At 33.3% G+C, this 24669-nt stretch overlaps 3 protein-coding genes and 1 pseudogene across 3 annotated transcripts; 2 read left to right on the forward strand and 2 right to left on the reverse strand.

Annotated features, from left to right (window-relative positions):
• Positions 1–4586: 4586 nt before the first annotated feature.
• Positions 4587–9832, forward strand: LOC107888379 (coatomer subunit beta-1-like; annotated as a pseudogene).
• A 1578-nt stretch (positions 9833–11410) lies between these two features.
• On the reverse strand, positions 11411–14493 carry LOC107888380 (exocyst complex component EXO70A1). Its single transcript, XM_016812475.2, has one exon. It carries the CDS (start codon positions 13875–13877, stop codon positions 11829–11831), a length of 2049 nt encoding a protein of 682 aa, XP_016667964.2. The 5' UTR covers positions 13878–14493; the 3' UTR covers positions 11411–11828.
• Positions 14494–15779: 1286 nt separating this feature from the next.
• On the reverse strand, positions 15780–19010 carry LOC107888381 (exocyst complex component EXO70A1). Its single transcript, XM_041109314.1, has 2 exons — positions 16138–19010; positions 15780–15914 (listed from the first exon to the last, which is right to left on the reverse strand). Exon 1 carries the CDS (start codon positions 18481–18483, stop codon positions 16435–16437), a length of 2049 nt encoding a protein of 682 aa, XP_040965248.1. The 5' UTR covers positions 18484–19010; the 3' UTR covers positions 15780–15914; positions 16138–16434.
• Positions 19011–20777: 1767 nt separating this feature from the next.
• Positions 20778–22969, forward strand: LOC107888382 (serine/arginine-rich splicing factor RSZ22). The gene is made up of 6 exons (XM_016812477.2): positions 20778–20888; positions 21106–21237; positions 21341–21429; positions 22011–22242; positions 22336–22449; positions 22673–22969. Exons 2-6 carry the CDS (start codon positions 21149–21151, stop codon positions 22707–22709), a joined length of 561 nt encoding a protein of 186 aa, XP_016667966.1. The 5' UTR covers positions 20778–20888; positions 21106–21148; the 3' UTR covers positions 22710–22969.
• The last annotated feature ends 1700 nt before the right edge of the window (positions 22970–24669 follow it).

Raw genomic sequence — 24669 nt, forward strand, 5'->3', positions numbered from 1 at the left:
TATAACAAAAATACATCTTATGAAGTCTGCAATTGAGGAGAGAGATAAAGGCTGAATTTAGAATTGGATATTGAGAATCGAAATCATGGTCGTCGGTTTTGCATCAGTTCTGATCGTATCAATTGATGTGCATCGTTACACTGCTAAAGTGGAACAAGCAATACCTTTTTTGTGTTGATAAAAATTTCGATATGTATCGATCGCACTGACTCATTTTGGTTAATTTCGATCACACCGGCCGAAATATGTTGCATCGGACGGTACATGAATAATATTAAAAAATATAAAAATTGTAACTATTTCCTATTATGCTAAAGACTTAATTAGAATGTATTGATGAATTAAAAAATACTTTTAACTTTTAAAGTTTTTTTTTCTTCTACATAATTTCACATTTAAAATATAAAAACTAAGATATAATTAAAAAATTCACTCACCCGAATATCAAAGAAAAAATCTCCGCTCACTCTTCGATTTCTTTTTTCTTGTTAATTTGTTTTAAAAGGTTCTTCCTGTCAATTTTAGATTTACTTAATGATGTATTTTTATTTTTGGAGTTTATAGAAGAGTATTTTATATAATTGATGAATATTTTATATTTGAAATTTATTTAGAATAATTTACTTTATATTTTTAAATATTTATATATATATTAAATATATATTTTTTAAATATCAATAAATTCAAAACTGTACACCGAAACAAATCGGTCCCGATACTAGAACATACCAATTTCAATAGAAAAATGGTGTAGGATTAGCTACCTTAATTGAAATAGAATTGTAAATTTTATATATTTTAATAATTATAGATAAAAATTTAGACTGCGTTTGGACGAAGAATTTTAAATTTTTTTAAATTTTTATAATGCTAGATTTTTTGAATTCATCAATTTAAAATGCTAGTATTTGTAATTTCATTTTTGGATAAATAATTTATTTAGGGAAAATTAGGTTATTGAAAATTTAAAAATTTAAAAATAATAATTATATTTTAAAAAATAATATAAAAATATTCAATATAGATATAATCGTATTCGTATTCGTAAAAAATTGTAAATATTTTTAATAAAATAAGTCTAAAAAATAAATATTATAATTAAATAAAAATATTTTTGAAGTTGGAAAAAAATTAAACAATTAAAATCCCTCTTAAAATTATTCACGATTTTGAAATCTATTTAACATTTTTATCCAAACAAGTGAATTCAATTTTAGAATTTTGAAAATATAGAAACAAATGAAATCCCTCCTACAAATCCCTCAACAAATACACCCCTAGTGATTTAAAAAATATATATATTATATTTAAATCTAATCTCGAACAACTTACTTATAATACTTTTTTAAAAGTGATACCAATGTATGCATTTGGAAATTACACATTTAGAATTTATATGTGTTTAAAAATAATATATAATAAACAATATGTGTATGATTTGAAACTAATTAATCACAATAACACATGAAATATATATAATATTAAAATAAAAAAAATAGAATAATTTGTGAGAAAAAATAAAATGTAAACACACGAATATGTCATATTAACAACACTAAATGCATTACAATTATTTATCATGATGTTGTCATCAATTGTGAGTTAGTGTTGAGTTGACATATGGCACTAACTCAATTAACAATATTATTAATATATAAATTCTATCACACATGTATGCGTGCGAAAACTACGAATTTATAACACATATATGTGTTTAAAAATAACGTATAATAAACAATAAAACGTATGTTTTGAAACTAATTAATCATAATAACAAATTAAATATGTACAGTATTAAAATAAAAAATAGAATAAATTATAAGTAAAACAAAAATTAAACACATAAATACATCATATAAACGATACTAAATGCACTACAATTATTTATCATGATTTTGTCATTAGTTGTAAATTAGTGTTAAGTTGACTTATGACATCAACTCAATTAACAACATTGTTAATATATACAATTGATGAAGATAATAATTTGTACATATTAAAATAAAATTATATAAAATTTATTAGAATGAATATTTGGTTGAGTGGTAAATTTAAGATTTTATCGGTTCAAATGGCGTAGATTTAAATCCCACCATATGCATTTTTTTGTTAAAATAAAAATACTAAAATACTCTCGAATAATATAATTTATTTTAATTATAGAAGGGCATTTTTTGTAAATTTTTTATCTGAACTGGTAAATTGATTAAGGGTGACACCAACTCAATAAAACACTTAATAAATAGTAAATTACATTTTAAATAAAATTGAGTTGATTCAAAATCAATGTATTATTTTAATAAAAAAGTAATTATTATAAATATAATGTACATAATATATTATTTTAATTTAAACTACTTACAATATATAAATATTAATATAAAAAATATCAACTTTCTTTAATCAAAATAATGAAATGTTGAAATAATTTATGGAATGATCTTATATATGAGATCAACTTTTTTTTTTTAATTTTAAATTTGTTTAGTGATAGAATTGTATTTATGAAGTTTTTGATAAACATTTTATATTAAATTTTTTAATCTCATTACTTTTACATTTATCAAAATATTTTATGTATTAAATATTTTTAAATATTAGTAAATTTGAAACTACAAACTAAATATGGATTGATAACTAATGAGATTTTAGTATTGTTGGCAAAAACTAAGACTTTGAATTTGAGTCACACGATATACAACAATTATCTATATTATTATTTAAATCATTGACTTAGTTCGTGTCATGAGTTAACGGGCACCAACTCAGTTAGTGAAATTATTAAAATGTATTTTTGAATTTAAATAAGTTATATTATTAGAGGGTTTTTCTTTTTAATTTAAAAAAATTAAAAAATATAAATATGGTCAGGTTTGAATCCGGCATTAAGAAAAATTTAAATTTACCACTCAACCAATGCTTTATTTTTTTTTTTACACATTGTAATTATATTAATTAATTTTAAACCATACGTTTCATTCTTTATTGTAGGGACAAATCTCAAAATTATATATGAACTTTGATTTAATGTGCAGTTTCATATATGAACTTTAATTCAGTGCAATTATACACATGAAACTTTGATTGTGGTTAAAATTTATACAAAAAAAACTTTAATTTTGATTCAATTATACACATTTAAATGAATAAATGCATCAAATTATTTTATATTTAATAAATATAATTATTTATATATGTAATATGTGAATATAAAATGATACTATATTGATAACTGTGTTAATAATTTGTGAGAATTGTATCAAATATAAAAAATTATGAATAAAATTGTACAAAATCAAAGTTCATATATAAAATTGCATATTAGGCCAATATTCTTGTATAGTTTTAAGAGATTTCCCTTTATTGTATGTTGTTTTTAAATACACCTCTATGTCCTAAATATGTGGTCTATCACATGCATTCGGTTATATGTTAGTTTTTTTTTTTGTGTGTGTGTGGGTGCTGTATATTGATTTGATTATATTTTATAATTGATAGAACATATATTTGTAATTTAACTTATAAACTCTTGAATAAATCATGTATTGATCAGTAAAATAATAAATTGTTATAGACTTTACTTTATCAATAGAGTGGACTATGGGTTAAGGGTGTACATATTTCGATTAAAATTTTTATAAATATTTAATTATCGATTAATTTGTTTCGAAAATAAATAACCGATCGAATCAAGCAATTAATAGATTAATAAAAATTAATAATATATATTATATATTTATAAGCCTGATATATATATCCATAATAGTATATACAGTCAAAGTGGACTTATAGCTATTGATATAATGGGTCAAAGACAAAATATTATGAAAATAATATTAATGTAATGTGTTTTTAGTAATATTAATGTAATGTTTTTAATTTAATGTTTTTATTGTATTATTTGTTATTTTCATCTTCTTTTAAACTTCTTTTAATTAAAAAAAACATTGTCACTATATTTGTAACCATGTTTTAAACTTGTTTGAACTGAAAGAAAAAAAAAAGTCACAAATTTAAGTTAATTTGATTAACTAATTGAATTAATTTTGATTAATTCGATTCGAACATAGGTTAATTCAGTTAATAATAGTTGGTTTAATCAACCATTTGAACACCTCCACTGCTGTTTCAATTTTCATTGGTTACCAAATTACTAGTATTTATCTTTTGGTTAAATATATGGTCAGGTTATGTACTTTTATAGAATTTGAGATTTAGTCTATATATTTAAAAAGTTAATTTTTAAATTTAAATATCCTAGTCCAATCATTATCATTGTTAGTAGTTTTTGTCAAAATTTATCAACTTAATATGTTTATTTTTGTTCAATCATATGTCATGTATTATGAAAATAGCCTAATCAACATGTCAAATTAACAAATTTTGATGGAAAATACTAACAATGTTAATGAATGGACTGAAAATTTTAAATTAGAAAAGTAGAAGGACTTAGTTTTTAAGTCCTTTAAGTACAATGACTAAATATAAAATTTTGTCAAGGTCTAGGGACTAAATGCATATTTTAACCTTTATCTTTTTATTCAATTTCCGTTGGTTAAGAACAACAAAAGCCCTCGTCTCACAGTAGTTAAGGCCCGTAAAAAAGGAGAACTAAAAATTGAAATTACAGTATTCAAAGTAGATCTTAGATCTGAGCGCATCCGTCTTCCTCATTTCCCCTCAATAAATAAAAATGATGTTATTTTGAAGAACGTTCCCATTTCCACCCTGAAAAAGAAGAAAAAAAAAAGAAAGAAAAGAAAAAAAAGCTGCTTCACCTTCACAAAGCGGCCTCTCTTCTCGACGGATCTGATCGTTCGAGGTTCGTTTCTCTCTCTCAATCTTTCCAGTTTTCCCGATCTGTTGATTTACTTTCTACTTTCCTCGGTTTTGTATTGCGTTTTACTATATTAGTTTCTTTTTATTGGAAAATCGAACGGAGGCATTATTATCTTTTGTCGAAGCTGCAATGGTTGGATTTACGTTTTGGATGTGGTGTTCCTTATTGATTTGATAAATTGGTTGAATGCTTCACACACTGTAATAAATATAGCGAAGAGAAGTCTGCTTTGTGGATTTGAATGAGTTGCCTTCTTTTTCTTTTGGCCGCGCTTTCGCAGTGTGAATGTATTTTGTTATTAAATTCGTTATGTTTTGATTTTAATTGGCAATATCAGCACTAATGCTGGAATTAGAAAGATGAAAACAGATGGATGTTATCGTTTTCTTACTCGGTAGGCTGATCGGCAGTGATTTTCTATTAATAATTAAGCCAAAATCAGCATGATTCTTTATTTTGATTTATGTCAAATGTGGCATTAGGGCATATTTGTCTCGGTTGTAAATATAGTGCATTTTCCTTTGAATTAGGAATGGCGTAGATTGATAGCTCCTCCCGTTTAGTATGAGCATGCAATTCAAAAATATATGTAGTAGAGCTTTCATGTGAGATCTCAAGCAGAGTTTATTCTAAACCGTGCATCAATAAGCGCTCGTTATTGTTTAAAAGAGTTGAAAAGCAATGTTCTATGCAAGATATGTCTGCAAATCCTGTAGTAATAATGTTCTATGCATGTGGAGGTAATTGAGAGATGGTATTGTTTAAGACCTTGAATGATTTGTATAAACTATGTTTTTATAATTTTCATGTTATAGATGCACGTGTTATGCTGGGATGGCTTTATTTTAATCTGGCTTTGATAATCGTCAATAGCATTATACATTTTATAATTTGTTTTTTGTTGATGATGTGATTTTTCATTGATGTTCTTTCTATTTCTAGAAAACTAGCAAGAAATGGAGAAGTCATGCACTCTTCTTATTCACTTTGACAAAGGAACACCTGCAATTGCTAATGAGATTAAGGAAGCGCTTGAAGGAAATGATGTTTCTGCAAAGGTTGATGCCATGAAGAAAGCAATTATGCTTTTGTTGAATGGCGAGACCCTCCCCCAGCTTTTTATCACCATTGTCAGATATGTTTTGCCTTCAGAGGATCACACTGTCCAAAAACTTTTGCTTCTATACTTGGAGATAATTGAGAAAACTGATGCAAAGGGGAGGGTATTACCTGAAATGATATTGATCTGCCAAAATTTGAGGAACAATCTTCAACATCCAAATGAATATATTCGTGGTGTGACCTTGAGGTTTCTCTGCCGCTTGAATGAGACAGAGATTATTGAGCCACTAATCCCATCAGTTCTACAAAATCTTGAGCACCGGCATCCATTTATTCGGAGGAATGCTATATTAGCTGTCATGTCCATATATAAGCTCCCACAAGGTGATCAGCTCTTGGTTGATGCACCTGATATGATTGAGAAGGTCCTTTCGACGGAGCAGGATCCATCTGCCAAGCGAAATGCATTTCTTATGCTATTTACTTGTGCACAGGAACGAGCCACTAATTACCTCTTGACCCATGTTGATAGGGTTTCTGAATGGGGTGAATTGCTTCAGATGGTTGTATTGGAGTTGATTCGTAAGGTTTGCAGAACAAACCGTGGGGAGAAAGCAAAGTATATTAAGATTATTATAGCTTTATTAAATTCCCCATCAACTGCAGTTATTTATGAGTGTGCTGGCACCCTTGTTTCTCTCTCATCTGCTCCCTCTGCTATTAAGGCTGCTGCCAACACTTATTGTCAGCTTCTTCTATCTCAAAGTGACAACAATGTCAAGCTTATTGTGTTAGATCGGCTGAATGAGCTCAAATCTTCTCATAGAGATGTTATGGTTGATTTAATCATGGATGTGCTTAGGGCACTTTTGAGTCCAAATCTTGACATCCAGAGGAAGACGCTCGATATTGTTCTTGAATTAATAACTCCACGAAATATCAATGAGGTTGTTCTTTTGTTGAAGAAGGAAGTTGTGAAGACTCAAACTGGAGAACTTGAGAAGAATGGAGAATATAGACAAATGCTCATTCAAGCTATTCATTCATGTGCAATCAAGTTCCCAGAAGTTGCAAGCACTGTTGTGCATCTGCTGATGGATTTCTTGGGAGACAGTAATGTTGCTTCTGCTATTGATGTTGTAGTTTTTGTTCGAGAAATAATTGAAACCAACCCTAAACTTAGGGTGTCCATTATAACTAGGCTGTTGGACACATTCTATCAGATCCGAGCTGCACGTGTTTGCTCCTGTGCCCTTTGGATTATTGGAGAGTATTGCCTTTCACTGTCTGAAGTTGAGAGTGCCATAGCAACCATCAAGCAGTGTCTTGGAGACCTACCTTTCTACTCTGCTTCTGAGGAAGGAGAAGCTACTGATGCCTCAAAGAAAACTCCACAAGCAAGCTCCATTACCATCTCCTCCAGGAGACCAGCTGTTCTGGCTGATGGTACTTATGCAACCCAGAGTGCTGCCTCTGAGACAGCTTTCTCCCCTCCCACTATTGTTCCGGGATCATTGACTTCTGGGAATCTCAGGTCTCTTCTCCTTACTGGAGATTTTTTCCTCGGAGCAGTTGTTGCTTGCACACTGACTAAACTTGTTTTGAGATTAGAAGAGGTGCAGCCGTCCAAAGTTGAAGTTAATAAAGCAACCACACAGACATTACTGATCTTGGTGTCTATGCTGCAATTAGGACAGTCTCATGTTCTTCCACACCCAATTGATAATGATTCGTATGATAGGATTGTTCTCTGCATGAGACTATTGTGCAATACCGGTGATGAGATCAGGAAAATATGGTTGCAGTCTTGCCGTCAGAGTTTTGTTAAAATGCTTTCAGAGAAACAGTTGAGAGAAACTGAGGAATTAAAGGCGAAGGCTCAGGTTTCTCATGCACAACCAGATGACCTCATTGACTTCTACCATTTAAAAAGTCGCAAGGTGAGAAAACAATTTATAGTCATCATTTTATGTGTGTAAGTTAAACATCTTTGGTTTGTGCCAAGTTGGTCGTGCTCATATCTGGTCATATTAGTATTCTATTTTAGCATGCATTTTTTGGTTCCTTTTGATAGAATGTTCTGCTTTATCTCCTTTTCCCCTATTGGTTATGCCTGATCTTTTGGCTTTGACACATAAATTGATTCTTCCTGGGATTTGTCATGAATTTATGTGCTGGTATCTGAAAGTTTCAGTTGCTAACTTCCAGGGAATGAGTCAGCTTGAATTGGAGGATGAGGTCCAAGATGATTTGAAACGTGCAACTGGAGAGTTTGTCAAGGATGCAGATGATGCAAATAAGCTTAATCGCATTCTTCAACTGACTGGATTGAGTGACCCAGTATATGCTGAAGCATATGTGACTGTCCATCACTATGATATTGTTCTTGATGTCACTGTTATCAATCGAACCAAGGAAACTCTTCAGAATTTGTGCTTGGAGTTGGCAACCATGGGTGATCTGAAACTTGTTGAGCGTCCACAAAACTATACCCTCGCTCCTGAATCTAGCAAGCAAATAAAGGCTAACATCAAGGTGTCTTCAACTGAGACTGGTGTCATATTTGGCAATATCGTTTACGAGACTTCAAATGTGCTCGAAAGAACTGTTGTTGTTCTTAATGACATTCATATTGATATAATGGACTACATCTCTCCTGCCGTTTGTAGTGATACTGCATTCAGAACTATGTGGGCAGAATTTGAGTGGGAAAACAAGGTATCTTTATAATTAGCAACTAGCGATATCAGCTTCCTTTAGGCTCAACATTGATGCCCTTAGTATGCGTTAAATTTGACGTGTTCAATTTGCTAAAATTTATTAGCTCAGTTTTATAAGTTGCTCACATTCATTTGCATGGTGTTTGATTACCCATTGATGTTTATATTTAAATTTTCATTATTGTTGTTGTGATTCAGGTTGCTGTTAACACTGTAATTCAAGATGAGAAGGAATTCCTTAACCATATTATCAAGTCCATCAACATGAAGTGTCTCACTGCACCGTAAGTTTAACTTATTTAGAAACGAATATAGATTTAAAAATAAACCGATCAGGTTTTGGTTTCTGCATACCATGCTGTACAATGCACAAGATTAACATTACAGCATGCTATATGATTTATAGGCCAGTATGTTGCGAATCAACTTAATGAATCTAGTATGGTCAGTTTGTAGTATGTTGGTTTCCCGAGTACATTTCTTTATGGTTTAGTGGCGCCAACAAACCTTTTCTCAGGAGTTGCTGTTGATTTTAGCTCCCTTATAAATCTTCTGCATTGTTATTAATGTGTTCTTTCTTGTCCCTTTTTCTGGCTGGTTTGTGTTTCAGATCTGCGCTAGATGGTGAGTGCGGATTCCTGGCTGCTAACCTGTACGCAAAAAGCGTATTTGGGAGGATGCATTGGTAAATTTGAGTATCGAGAAACAAGCAGACGGGAAGCTTAGTGGGTATATCAGGATAAGGAGCAAGACCCAAGGAATTGCTCTTAGTCTTGGGGATAAAATCACTTTAAAACAAAAGGGAGGCAGTTGATTTGCTTGCAGTATTTCAACATTATCAATTTGTTTTCTCCCAAAACTGGTAGTCACTCTTGTTTTGAATCTGTCACTTGTTGCCTCCATCCCCCATTGAAACCCCAATTTTAATAGTATATATTTTTTTTCATGTTTTAAAGTTGCAGGTATATTAGTTCTCGCATTTGGAAAGATGGCCACCGCTTCATTTTTGTTGTGCTTTTGTATCTAGAGGTAGTAGCACAGTCGATGACCTTGTTGTATTTGGAGTTGCATATTTGAAGACAAAAAGGCCCCCATTGAGCAATGGTTAAAATGCTGCCTTTTATCATTTTTCTGCTGATTTTTTTATAGTATTGAATTCATTCAGACCTTTCCAGGACCATTGGCTCAATAAATAAGTCTCTCCATTTAACCTTTTTCTTTTTGGATGTATACCCATTTTCTCTGAGCTCTACTCCCGATAACGGGCATGCTTTTTTATTTATCTTCTTGCTTGTTTATTATTTGTGTTAGGATTTTTTATACAAATAATACAAAAAAAAAAACGAAAATGGTATGAAATTAGAATTAATTATGCAAATGGGCTATTTAAACAGTGAACATTGGTGTCGCCTGATTGGTTGGAGGCATCACCCTACTTTTTCCTTAATCATTGTCCAATCTTATACAACTGCGTATACTTCTCATACAATCAGGTTCTTTCAATCTGGACAAGTGACTTACAATGGGTAAAGGACTTAAACGAAAAAGCAGAGTGTTCAAAATAAGCATCTAGTTGGTCCTCAAAACCAATGATAGGATGATGATTGTGGAAAAAGTAGGGTTGTACGGCCAACCAATTAAGCGGCACAGATTTTCACTGTTCAAAACAATCAATTTCCGTAATTAATTATTATCTCATATCATTTTCGTATTTTATTATTATTATTTGCATAAAAAACCCTTTGTGTTAACTTCCCAGCACTCTTTGCTGCCTCAAGTGTGTGATTTCCATCTTTTACCGATAGCCTTAAATCATCCATAATGGTTCTCGAGAATTTATCAACACGGCTCAAGTTTTCTACATATGATCGCATTGTTATGTATTATGGTTAGCATTCGTTAGTTGAATTAAATTAATTCTTATAATTACTTATTAATTGCCTTAAGTTTATTTTCTATGGTAAAAAGTAAATAGACTAAATTCCAAAAGTTTTAAGAGAAAATAATCAAATCAATTAAAACCGTTAAGATGTACTTGGTTGGAATGCAAAAATGGAAAAAAAATAATTTAGAGTGTGCTTAGTAAAGAAGAAAAGTGAAAAAAAAAAAGATCGAAGAGATGATCACTCTCAATTATAAAGCACAAAAATCAATCTTTCAAAATCGAAACGATGAAATGAGAGAAAATGAAGGAAAAGTATTTATTAATTCAAAATTATATATCTTTAAGTATTTTATTTTATTTACTTGTATTTTTCAACCCTACTAAGTTACCGATAGAAAGAAAATGACTTACTCTTTCAAAAATTTTCTACCAAACAATACCTATGGAAAGAACAAAAGATACATTTCTCAGATTTCTATTTTTCTACCCTATAACTTTTTTTTACCTTTCCAATATTCTTACCACTCTACTGAGTACACCCCTTAAGCATATATTTATAATTAGTGTATTAAAGTGTACCTGTGGATGTGTTAATGTCATAATCAAATACGAATTTAGTTGAGAAAATGACTAAAACCCTAAATTTTTTTATAAAATAACAAATACTATTATGATGATCTTTTTTATATATTTTATATAAAATCTATAAAAATCAATTTAAACTCAAAATAAAATTTTTAAAAAGTTACACATAAATTGAATTGCATATACATATTTATGCCAGCATTGCCAAGAAGAAAACGAAATGGCAGGTCCTAAATTTGAAAACCCCATTATGCTTGAAGAAGAAAGAGAAGGGGAGGAATAATGAACAACTATATTTATTCTTTGAATAAATAAGAATTCCAGAAACAGCCCACACTTTATTCCCAATACAGAGGAACTCAACTTCTCAAGAACATGTGCACCCATCCTAATAAAATTAAACAGTAAGGCATCAAATCATCAAAGTCGATTCTTTTAGGGAATATTGATCACTAAATAAATAAATCAATCAAAGCTAACCCTTCAGTTTCCACTTTTATGCCACAATATTTATACATGAAATTCACTAAATTACATAGCTTTTATGCCAAACAAGCTAGCAACTAAATTAAATAAACTTAATATGAAATTATAACTTGAAATGGTATACCTGAATGTATCTTTATCTACCAACCCAACAAAGTTTTAACTTTGATGGGCAAAGGATGAATATATGATGAAGAATAGTTCTAAAACACGTACAGTTTAACCACCGCGGCAGAAATAGATCGGACAATCATGCAACAGCAGATGCAGTCCGGCGAAGATCTACCCCATTATCAATTTTGCTGCCTGTTGGCCTGCCTTTGAAACTGCCGTACCTTTCCCGCCTCGGTAGAAAAAGAGAAAGGAGCATTTGTTCCAATCCCTGCACTGTGTACTTTGCATACTTACTGGAACTTGCATCTTTCTCTACCAATGGCCCATAAGTTTGCATATAGCTTCGATATACAGGTAGAACCGTTTGCACTATTAGTTGGCATGTCTTCTCCCTCAAATCTCTTTCTGGGATAACCCAAACAGACTGCTTTCTAAACATCTCATCGAAAGCTTCATTAAAAGTCTTGAGCCTTTTCTTTACAAGATCACGAGCTGTGGCACGGCCACCTGAGAACAGGATTAACCCTTCACGGCTTAAATGACCAGGGAGCTTACCCCAGCTCTCTCTTAAGAAGATAGCAGAATAATACTCCTTGTACTGTTCATGTTCTTTCAACCAAGAATCTCCCATGAGCTCTCCAAGTTTTGTTCCCTTTAAATGTTTGTATAGATGCCAGTGGCAGTTCATGGCAAAAACACATGACAAGGTAGCATCGCCATATGCCTTCACCCACGTTTCCAAATTCAAATCAACGGCCTTTATTATTTTCAGAACCTCATTTACAAGGATCATCTCCTGGAACTTTTTCTGCTTCCAACTTTGATGAATGACAAGAACCTGACTCAGGATCGGCCTATAATTATCACCGAGAAGTTCATTGCAGTAATCAGTTATAGAACTCACCAATCTTGGAATGCTCCCATCCTGAGGAGGAGGGCTCTGCCTCTGTAATTCCACCTGAACAAAGATCTCCCAGAAAATTTCGGCCGCACCGTCAATAACCCTCTTGATGAGATCTCTTGTCAAGTTTTGGATCTCAACACATGCTGCTCCCCCAAAGAGCCTGTTGAAATCCAATCTCAATTTGTTCAAAGATGAAAATATATCCAATAACTTCAGAAGCTTTATAGGTTCTTTCTTACTCTCCGTAATAGTCCTTCCGAACTGAAGAAATGCAAGAATACCAGCTTGTGCAGCTATTTTTGCAAAACAACCCATCCAAACATCCAAGCCAATCCTCTCGAAAACATCATTGCAAAGATTGAACTCCGCCTCAAACAAATGCTTTACTGCAAACTCCAAATGTTTTCCCCACTGTTCTATATGCCCCTCTATGCTCTGCACATTATTGAACTGCGAAATTGAGATCTCAAGATAATCCAGATCAAGTGCCTTCAAGCTAGCTCTGACATTTGAACTACGAACTTCAACATAGATTGTAATGCACTTCTCAAGTCTATTATTAGCAATCAGCCTACCAAGGATTGCTTGCAACTTCTGAATAACAGTCACAGGTAAGGGCGATGGTGCAATGCATGCCTGTTCGCCTAGTGACGGTGCTGACATTGGAAGTGGCACACTATGCTCCGTCAATAGTCTTCTAAACTCATTTTCCAGTTTATCCAATGCAGCATCCAAAAGGCCTCCATCAAGATGTACTCTTTCCCCGTCATTTTGCAACTCCCTTAAGCCCTTGAGCGATGTCTTCAAATTTGACAGGTACATTCCGTCAGCAACTCTGTTATCCTCCAAATACTCAATTATATCTTCCAACCATTGAATTGCCAGTCCGCAATTATCACCCAGAAACCTTAATGCCTCTTCGAGGCGTTTCAACACTGATAAATACCCAGGAAGATCATTGCTGGGATCTGATAGCAGGGACTTTTCAAGTCCATGAACAGCATCGAAAACCTTAAGCACTGCCGCAGCAGGGCCCACAGCTCGGTTAATATGGCCCCCGACAGCAACAAGTGCATCCTTGTCAGCACGAATCGGGCGGACAGCAGCTTCTAAGGAAGGCAATCTTTGGTTGATCTCCTCTAACCTAGGTCCAGCCTTTTCAAGAGCCAATCCTAGAGTTCTCGATTTCTCTAAGCTAAGCTTCAGTGACTTTCTAGCAGCTATCAATTTATCAATACAAAAATTGTTCTTGCAGTCGTTACCAGATGCAGATTGGTCCATCTTAGCCCCCAAAGAAAAATCCTAATCAAAACCCTAAACCGGAAAAACCCAAGCTTGCAACTATAACTATAAGTGAAGTGAGACTACAAATTTGAAAATCTACAAGCAATGCCGCAATGGGGTTTTTTTCCCTAGCTTACTTTTTCTGGGCGATTTTATCAATTTTATACGAATTTAATTAAGAAAAAACTCTCATTTTTTTTTCTTTTATTCTTTACCGAACTCTCACCAAATTAAACCCAAAAAGAAAGTGAATGGCGGAGAAAGCGAGTAAGAAAAACTCACTCCGGAAATAGTTGATTGAGAGAGGCGAGGTGAACCGGAGAACTGAGCTGGAGTGGAATCTGAATCGGTGAGTTTTAGATTCCAAATTTCCAAGAGAGAAACCCTAAAGTGAAAAGAAGGGAGTATAAATAATCTAATAAATTTGTCCCCTTTTTTTTAAAAAGGAATAACATATATTTGCATTGTAGAAATCGCCGCCAATGGTTTGCCTATGGAATCGTGTTTGGTTCATTTATAGCTTCAGGACACAGTATATTTGTCTTCATGTCATACTAAAGATTGACTCCATTTTACTGCAATCTCATCAGCTCTCTCTCACTATATATATAAATTGATTCATTTATCACTCTCTTGGTTTATCAATATTTAAATGCAAGTTGGAAAACAATCAGAGCTAATGATGGAAATTGTGTGGTGAAATAAATAAAACCATTGCCCACATATTCCAAAATTATTACTACCCTTTGTAAATCATTACATTGAACTTTTAACCAAATCAAAGGCAAAATATGGAAATTATATTATAATTTTTACGATAGAAAAAAATATAATTTTATAGTTTTTAAAAGATTAAATTAAATTTTTATATTTTTAAGGAGTTAAAATGTAATTTTATTTTTATCGATTTAAAATTTTAAAAAATTTAAAGCAACTTCATTTTAGGGGGCTGAGACCCTTGCTAACCCCTAATTTCACCACTGAATCAAATTGTCAATCTTTTGTACTTTACTCATTATTGATATTAGATTAAGATCATGGTAGTTGATGACAGTTCATTTAAATGATCGAGAATTATAAGATGTATTTTAAACATTTAAGAGGAAGAAAGATTGTTGATAGGGAGAAAGAGAGAGAGAAACCTCGTAAGCTTTTGAAGATTTTATAAAGAGTATTTATGTCTTTTTTTCTGATTATAAATTATTATGTAAGGAGAACGTGTAAATGAGACGCACAGATGATAGAGAGAATAATTGTTTGATGAACGAGGGAGGTAGTCTTGTGAGGGCATATAGCATATGAAACTTGCATTTTACATTGGCCACCCAACTCTAAAGTTGTCTCATTTCATCAGCATTGATACACTAGTTTTAAGTTATGTAATAGGCATGGAATAGATGGACCCAATGTTGTTTGGGACTAGATTTGATATATGATGAATTAGAGCCTCTTGAATTTGAAATAGTATAAAAGAGTTAATACCCCTAAATAATTATTCAGATTTTAAATTAAATCTTAAAATTTAAAATGTTTTGATTGAATCTTCGAAATTATGTTAATTAGTATCAATTTAGGTATTAAACACATAGATTAGACTACAAACACGTGAATAAACAACTGCATGGACAATTTATATTTGACATGAAGAACAAATAGAGGATTATATAATAATACAATACAATACAATATAATTTTGAAACAGATGTGATATATTATTTATCTTAAAAAGACAAAACACCTAATAATAATAATATAGTTTCGTTGTAAATAATATAATGTAGGTATGTATGTATACATCAGCAGGATATAGGAAGTTAATATTGCCAGGATATGAGGAAAACAAAAGCACAGCTCCAGAATATGGTAGAAGAAGAAAGAGAAAGAAAAGGATAAAGAAGATGCTGAAATAAATTTGGAGGAACATCTATATTTATTCTCTAATGAGTAAAAATAATCCAAGAAACAGCCCAACACTTTATTCCCAATGCAGAGGAACTAAGGAAGGTAAGTTCTCAACGACACGTACACCCCATCCTAATAGCACAAAATAATAAGGCATCTCATCAAAGTTGATTCTTTAGGGAATGTTGATCTCTTAATAAATTAATTAATCACAGCTAGCCCCTTCAGTTTCCACTTTTTATGTCACAATATTTGTACATGAAATCCGCTAAATTACAATGCTTTTATCCCAAACAAGCTATCAACTATATAATTAAATAAACATAAATATGAAATTAAACTTGAAATGCTATACCTGGATGTTATTCTCTTATCTACCAACCCAACACTGTTCTTGCTTGTTATGTCCCCCAATCCCACCCTACATTTGCTTTACAGTTGACAAAGCAAAATCTGCTTCACACATCAAATTCTGGCGACTCCTTGAGTAATGAAATGTCAAATGTCCAAAGCATGTGCTGTCCAAGGGCAAAGGATGAATGATAGAGAATAGTTCTACCTCCGCCCTAAGAACACTGATATGTACAAGATATAAGATTAAACCTCTAAAACATGAACATTTTAACCACCGCGACATAAATAGATTGGACAATCACGCAACAGCTGATGCAGTCCGGCGAAGATCTACCCCATTATCAATTTTGCTGCCTGTTGGCCTACCTTTGAAACTGCCGTACCTTTCCCGCCTCAGTAGAAAAAGAGAAAGGAGCATTTGTTCCAACCCCTGCACTGTGTACTTTGCATACTTACTGGAACTTGCATCTTGCTCTACTAATGGCCCATAAGTTTGCATATAGCTTCGATAAACAGGTAGAACCGTCTGCACTATTAGTTCGCATGTCTTCTCCCTCAAATCTCTTTCTGGGATAACCCAACCAGACTGCTTTCTATACATTTCATCAAAAGCTTCATTAAAAGTCTTGAGCCTTTTCTTTACAAGATCACGAGCACTGGCACGGCCGCCTGAGAACATAATTAACCCTTCACGGCTTAAATGAACAGGGAGCTTAGCCCAGCTCTCTCTAAAGAAGACAGCAGAATAATACTCCTTGTACTGTTCATGTTCTTTCAACCAAGAATCTCCCATGAGCTCTCCAACTTTTGTTCCCTTTAAGTCTTTGTATAGATGCCAGTGGCAGTTCATGGCAAAAAGACAAGAAAGGGTAGTATCACCATATGCCTTCATCCATGTATCCAAATTCAAATCGACGGCCTTTATTATTTTCGAAACCTCATTTACAAGGATCATCTCCTGGAATTTTTTATGCTTCCAACTTTGGTGAATGACAAGAACCTGGGTCAGGATCGGCCTATAATCATCACCAAGAAGTTTATTGCAGTAATCAGTTATAGAACTCACCAATTTTGGAATGCTCCCATCCTGAGGAGGAGGGCTCTGCCTCTGTAATTCCACCTGAACAAAGATCTCCCAGAAAATTTCAGCTGCACCGTCAATAACCCTCTTGATGAGATCTCTTGTCAGGTTTTGGATCTCAATACATGCTGCTCCCCCAAAGAGCCTATTGAAATCCAATCTCAATTTGTTCAAAGATGCAAATATGTCCAGTAGCTTGAGAAGCTTTATAGGTTCTTTCTTACTCTCCGTAATAGTCTTTCCGAACTGAAGAAATGCAAGAATACCAGCTTGTGCAGCTATTTTTGCAAAACAACCCATCCAAACATCCAAGCCAATCCTCTCGAAAACATCATTGCAAAGCTTGAACTCTGCCTCAAACAAATGCTTTACTGCAAACTCCAAATGTTTTCTCCACTGTCCTATATACCCCTCTATGCTCTGCATATCATTGAACTCTGAGACTGAGATCTCAAGATAATCCAAATCAAGTGCCTTCAAGCTAGCTCTGACGTTTGAACTACGAACTTCAACGTAGATTGCAATGCACTTCTCAAGTCTATTATTAGCAATCAGCCTACCAAGAATCGCTTGCAACTTCTGAATAACAGTAACAGGTAAGGGCGATGGTGCAATGCATGCCTGTTCACCTAGTGGCGGCGATGACATTGGAAGTGGCACACTATGCTCCATCAATAGTCTTCTAAACTCATTTTCCAGTTTATCCAATGCAGCATCCAAAAGCCCACCATCAAGATGTACTCTTTCCCCGTCATTTTGCAACTCCCTTAAGCCCTTGAGAGAGGTCTTCATATTCAACAGGTACCGTCCATCAGCAACTCTGTTATCCTCCAAATACTCAATTATATCTTCCAACCATTGAATTGCCAATCCGCAATTATCACCCAGAAACTTTAATGCCTCTTCAAGGCGTTTCAACACCGATAAATACCCAGGAAGATCGTTCCTGGGATCTGATAGTAGGGACTTTTCAAGTCCATGAACAGCATCGAAAACCTTAAGCACTGCCGCAGCAGGGCCCACGGCTCGGTTAATATGGCCCCCGACAGCAACAAGTGCATCCTTATCAGCACGAATCGGGCGAACAGCAGCTTCTAAGGAAGGCAATCGTTGGTTGATCTCCTCTAACCTAGGTCCAGCCTTTTCAAGAGCCAATCCTAGGGTTTTTGATTTCTCTAAGCTAAGCTTCAGTGACTTTCTTGCAGCTATCAAATTATCAATACAAAATTCGTTCTTGCAATCATTACCAATACCAGATGGGTCCATCTTAATCCCCAAAGAAAAACCCTAACCCGAAAAAATCCAATCTTGTAAATACGAATACGAATGAAATGATACTACAAATTTGAAGATCTACAAGCAGTACAATAATGGGTTTTCCCCCCTTGTTTACTTTTTATGCGTGATCTTATCAATTTCCCAGGAATTCATGCAAGAAAAATCACTCATTTTTTCTTTCATTCTTTACTAAAATCTCACCAAATTAACACCCCCCTCAGAAAAAAAAAAGGAAAAAGTACACACACGAAAAGTAGGTGGGGAGAAAGCGAGTAAGAACAGCTCACTTCGGAAATGGACAAGAACAGTAGTGGGTTGAGAGAGTCGAGTTGAACCGGCAAGCTGAGCTGGATCGGTGAGTTCTGGATTCCAAATTTCAAAGAAAGATCGGAAAAAGAGAACCCTAAAGTAAAATAAAGGGAATATGATCTATAAAAATGTATAAAAAGTAAAAGACGTAGAAGCACTGTAGACGTGTGCTAGCTTAAGAAAATGACGAACGACTTTTTCTTTCCCCGCTGTGGCTCATGGGAAGAAGTGAAAAATACAACGGAAATAAAGAGACAACGGTTAATTCCTATAAATGCCCCTAAACTATCACTCAAATTTTAAATTGACCCTTAAAATTTTGAAATTATTTAATTGAGTTCTTAATGGATTTTTTTTATTAAAATATTTAAGGTGATTGTTTCCATGTTGACACGCGTTAATTTTTTATTCGTATATGATTTTAATAGTTATTGTAATTTTAATTTTTATTAATGAATAAAATAAATATATTAATATTATTATAACTTACAAATAAAAATTTTAAATAAATGATTATTGATTTGTAAATTTTTTTCGAAGTGTCCAATACAATTGCACCATGTTCGGTTGGAGAATAGAATAGCAATATCCCCTTATTCGTTGAATAGTAAATCATTCATTTATTTAGTTAAACTAATACTCATGAAATGATCATTATTTCCATGTTCTTGGTCCTCCGGTAATAGTTATTATTTGGTATCGTCAAAGAATAGTTATTCCATGCAACATTGAATAATTAACGAAATTAATTTTCAGATTGGTCCTTTAAATTTTGGACTCAGAAAAAATATAAAAATAAAATGCTTGAAATATTTTAATGTAACTTAATCATCTAACTAAAAATATTTTGCTAAGAGTACTCCGGTCATTTCAACTTTTTTTTCTTTATGCTATTATAATATATATCTATTCCATTCAACCAAACACCATAATACTATTACGGTTCTATTCCATTCAACCAAACAATTGAATTACTGATTACAACTTTATTTCATTCCAACTCTATTTCATTACAGTAAACCAAACGAGCCATTAAAGTATAACTATAAGTTCAAGTAACCACATGTACCAAACTGTTACAAACGGATTATCTTAGTAGTCACAATGCAAAATTAAATCATTACATCAAAAACAAATTAAGAACTAATATAATTCACATTAAAACCAACAAACTGATTGAACTAACTGGATTAAAATCTATTTATAGCAATTGTATATAATAAGATTTAGAGACCTACACATATAATTGTGCACGATTCTCGAATACTGAAAACCAAGGACCTCCCTTGATTGGTAATTTTTAATTTTATATTAGTAAGTATTTATTTTACATTTCAGATTTTTTTTTTTTAAATTTGCAATGGGTGCAATCTTTTTATGGGCTGAATACTAGTTTTGAGCCATATAACAGGCAAGTATAGAATGGACCCAATGCTGTTTTGGACTGGATCTCATATGATGAAATAGACCCTCCTAAATCTGGGATAATATAAAGGTTAATTCCATCATATGACCTCAGGCTATTGCTTATATTCTAAATTAATCCTTAAATTTTAAAATGTTTCAATATTGTAGCTTAGCTATCAATTTAGGAATTGAATGTCAATTGGAGTCTGATGTGAGGATATTTAAAGATAATTTGGATCTAATTTGTTAAAAAAAATAGATAGAGTCAATAAAATTTAAGAGGACTATTATATATAAATATGTTAAATTCAAATTGTTATTGAAATTTAAGAGGAATACACATTTACAATTTGATCTTCTATTTTAAATTTCCTTTAAAGTAGATTTGAGCTGACATATAATGGTAAATGTAATAATTAGACTGACAGAATGACTTGATTAATAGGATACTTATACATTGAGGATTCAATTAAAATATTTTAAAAATTAAAGACTAATTTAAAATTTGAGTCATAATTTGAGGAAGTTTAATGGAATTAACCCTAATATAAAAACACCCTTATGAAAGCAAGCCATAGAACAGAATACTAAAAAAAATCCCTAAAAATCAAAAAGCCGAAGCAGCTGATTTCGCTACCGCTACTGCTATTGCTTCTGCTTTGGCGCAGTTCACCAGGGTGAGCTTCAGATCTCTCTATCTTTTCGCTCTTCCTTCTCTAAATATCGTCAGGAATTGCAAATTAATTTGTTTTTCAAGTTTCTTTTATATTTTCTCAATCTTGATTTGGTTTATTTGATATATATACATATATATAAAATCTGGGAACACCCTTTTTCTGGTTGATTTGTTGGGTGTTGAATTGAAACGTGAATGACGTGAGAATTATTTCGTAGGTTTCCTTTGACCCCCCCCCCGAAAAAAAGAAAAACACACACGATGTCTCGCGTGTACGTGGGTAACCTAGACCCACGAGTTTCGGAGCGGGATCTTGAAGATGAGTTTCGTGTCTTTGGAGTTATTCGGAGGTATAATCTTGTTTGCTTTCTTGCTTTTGACATGATTCGGGTTTTCATAATTCTCCAAGTGCTGACCCTTTCATTTGCTGTTTCTTTCTTCCCCCCCCCCCAGTGTATGGGTTGCTCGGAGGCCTCCAGGTTATGCTTTCATTGACTTTGATGATCACAGAGATGCTGAGGATGCCATTCGTGAATTAGATGGTATTCCAACAGTTTCTTCTTTTTTATGAAGATGACATTTATTGCATCCTAAATGTTTTGTCTAGTTACCTGTGAATACTAGCCTTTCATATAATAAAAGATAACACATTGGTTATGGGGTTGCTCTTTCCTAATTGATAAGAAAGATTTATAATGAAAATTATAATTTTGGTACGCCCCTTGAAGTTTATGTTTATTCAGAATCAGATGAGCTTTACAAAGAACATATTTTTCCATGTCCGCATCTTCATGTCTATTTTGTGGAGGAAGTTTGTTTATGCTGTTAGATCACAAACTATGTTGCAAATGTTGTCCATATTTGCTCAAGACCATTGGTCTTTACCCTGACCAAATGAAATATGTAATTGGCCTTTTTTTTCCTATACAATTTGTTTTTCTATTGGTCTTGACTGTTTAGTTTTATATTAATGCGGAAGTCTGTAAAATTTGTTGGCAGGATCATAGTGTTTATCTCTTTCATCCATCTAAAAGCAAGCCCCTGTTTTCTTTTTCATAATGGCATCTTTAATGAGCATGAGTTTAGTTTGAGACTCGCAATCTATTCCCTGTATTTGGAACAGGCAAGAATGGCTGGAGAGTTGAGCTTTCTCATAACTCTAGAGGCAGAGGTGGACGTGGAGGCGGAGGTGGTGGTGGTGGTGGTGGTCGTGGACGGTCTGGTGGTTCTGATTTGAAGTGCTATGAATGTGGTGAGCCTGGTCATTTTGCTCGGGAATGCCGCACACGTGGTGGTTCTGGAAGACGTCGCAGCCGCAGCCCTAGATATCGTAGGAGCCCAAGCTATGGTCGCAGGTAAGGCCTCCTATGCTAACATTGATTATCTTTATGATTGATTGAAGTCTGTTATCTGTATGTGATTGGATGACACTTAGCAATTTGATGCAGAAGCTACAGTCCTCGTGGACGGTCCCCAAGGCGCCGCAGTCTCTCTCCACGTGGGCGTAACTACAGCAAGTCTCCCCAATACCGTGGTCGTGAGGAAGTGCCATATGCTAATGGGTGAAGATCCTTAAACTTTATACAAGTAGCTGAAAGGGCCTTGTAGTAATCTTTTTCATCAATAAACTTTATACTAGGAACCGGTTGAGATTTTGTCATCCGTCCTTTGCCCTATACATTTGATCATGCTCACTGCCATGCTTGTCTTAATTTACTTTTGCATTGTGTGGGCTTTTGCTGTATGATATATGAGCATGAAATATTTATACTGAATTTGGTGCAGAAATGGTGTAAGGGACCGCCATCGCAGCAGGAGCTAAGTACCACAAGGATGTAGCTTTTATGTGAGGAGACTGAGATCAAGAATGTTTAGTTTGTTTGGACTTCAGTGCTACTGTTTTTAATTGGGCAACGCCCTCAGCCTCTTGGATTTGGATAAGTTCGTTTCCGTTTTTCTACATTCTACGTTGGTTTTCTTTGCTTTATCTATGCTATATAGTCCTTTCTGTTAGGAAAGAAGAAGCTTAAGATAATGTCTATAAATTTTGTTGAGAAATCATTCCAAGAACTCTGCTAAAAATTCATGCTTTTTTTTTTCTTTTTCTTTTTGTGTTGAGGTGTTTTCTGGGTCTGCCTCAGTGTTTTTCTGCTTCTACACTCCCCCGGGATTTACTTCTTTGCTGGCTGGCTATGGGATCTTCAATACTAGATGATTGTGGGTCCCATTTGGCATCATCTCTATTTGGCTATTTGCTACTGTTTGAAACTTTGAATGAATCTATCTCTCCAGCTCTGATGCAACTTCACTCAAACTCTAGTGGCATTTCTTAACTTTTTATCTTTAAAGGATTGAGGAGCTGCTTCAAATGCTTCTGGCAGGTACTTATATCTGTTCCACAGAAGTTGATATGTTTTAATGTCCTTAAAACATCTAATAATTTCTTTGCAAACTTTTAAAAGAGACAACAAAAAGAATTAGAATGTTACAAGGATGGATACTTTCTGCTTTTTTTAACATAAAGAATAAGTTGGAGTTCTCTACTTGAGTTTGAAAGTTGGGATGCTGAACTCGCCTTTCTTCATAGTGTCTGCATCTACATCCAGATGATATAGAAAAGAGTTTGTTTTTGAGGAATTCTTTCTTTGTTTGTGTTGGCTCTGGGTACCTAAAATGAGGGGTTTTCTGGGTTTTTCTTTTGGGGTTGTCTTTGTGGTATGCCTAAAATGGGGAGTTTTCTGGGATGGTTAGCTTTAGCTGCAGAGCTTGATCATCATAGACAGTTATCTTCTCAAGTTAATCAATGGTTCTTCTACCTGGTTATAGCATTGGCTGCAAAATAAGTATAGCTGATAGAGCTGAAGTGAATTGCCACTTCCCTTCGGTCTCAAATGGAACTTGCCTCGTCTAGTCGTCTGTGGTCATTTGCATAGGTAGATTGATCTTTCATTGGTGTCCCTGAATCTATGTGCTATATGTGAGATGGTTATGTTGCTGGAGCATTCCATCATTGAATGTAAAACACTGAAGCAAGTGTAGGAAACGTTTATTTTTGGTGTTAGATTGGCTGTTCTTTTATTTTATTAAATCTTGACGGAGGACGTGATTTGAAGTACAAGTGAATATCTTTCACTTTGTATTAGCATTAGTTTTCTTTTAACGAACTAATGATTGATGAATTTATGATAATAAAAACATGTATATTTGAAGTAATATTCTCGCGGCTGCAACACAATGATCCAAGGCAGGAGCCAAAAATGCCCAGATGCTTGCCACTATATGTGTGTATATACTATTTAACATTGGTGCGAGACTGAGATGTAATGTTTTTGTAATCGGATTGGTGGTCTAGGTCTAATCAATTTGTTTGGTTTTATCAAATTTATAAAAATAAAAAATAAAAAATTTAAAGAAATATAAATATTCGGCTTAATGTGTTTGACTGTTAATTTGTATTTTTTTTTGGACTGTTTACTAATTAGTCCAGTTTAATCATATAGACTCCCAATCATATTATATTAAGGTAATGGCAACAACTCAATCTTGAATATTACGATTCCTTTTTATTTCATAACTCTATCTAAATCCAATTATTAATATTTAAGAAAGGTTAAAACTATAATAATAATAAAGTTTGAACCATTTAATTTAGGGATAAAAGCCTAAAAATAATAATAATGAAGTTTACAAATGAAAAAAAAGTTAGATAATGATATCTAGCACTCATAATAGTTATATTGTTTAAAACAATGTGGATGTTCATTTATATGGTATGCAATGCA

The sequence above is a fragment of the Gossypium hirsutum genome, chromosome D13, assembly GCF_007990345.1.
Source record: "Gossypium hirsutum isolate 1008001.06 chromosome D13, Gossypium_hirsutum_v2.1, whole genome shotgun sequence".
NCBI classification, from domain to species: domain Eukaryota; kingdom Viridiplantae; phylum Streptophyta; class Magnoliopsida; order Malvales; family Malvaceae; genus Gossypium; species Gossypium hirsutum.

Excerpts from the sequence above, each read along its gene's own strand:
- LOC107888381 (XM_041109314.1), bottom strand. The coding sequence starts at position 18,483 with ATGGACCCATCTGGTATTGGTAATGATTGCAAGAACGAATTTTGTATT.
- LOC107888382 (XM_016812477.2), top strand. The coding sequence starts at position 21,149 with ATGTCTCGCGTGTACGTGGGTAACCTAGACCCACGAGTTTCGGAGCGG. Across the intron at positions 21,238-21,340 it reads GTCTTTGGAGTTATTCGGAG|TGTATGGGTTGCTCGGAGGC; the intron begins GTATAATCTTGT and ends CCCCCCCCCCAG. Across the intron at positions 22,450-22,672 it reads GAAGTGCCATATGCTAATGG|AAATGGTGTAAGGGACCGCC; the intron begins GTGAAGATCCTT and ends AATTTGGTGCAG.
- LOC107888380 (XM_016812475.2), bottom strand. The coding sequence starts at position 13,877 with ATGGACCAATCTGCATCTGGTAACGACTGCAAGAACAATTTTTGTATT.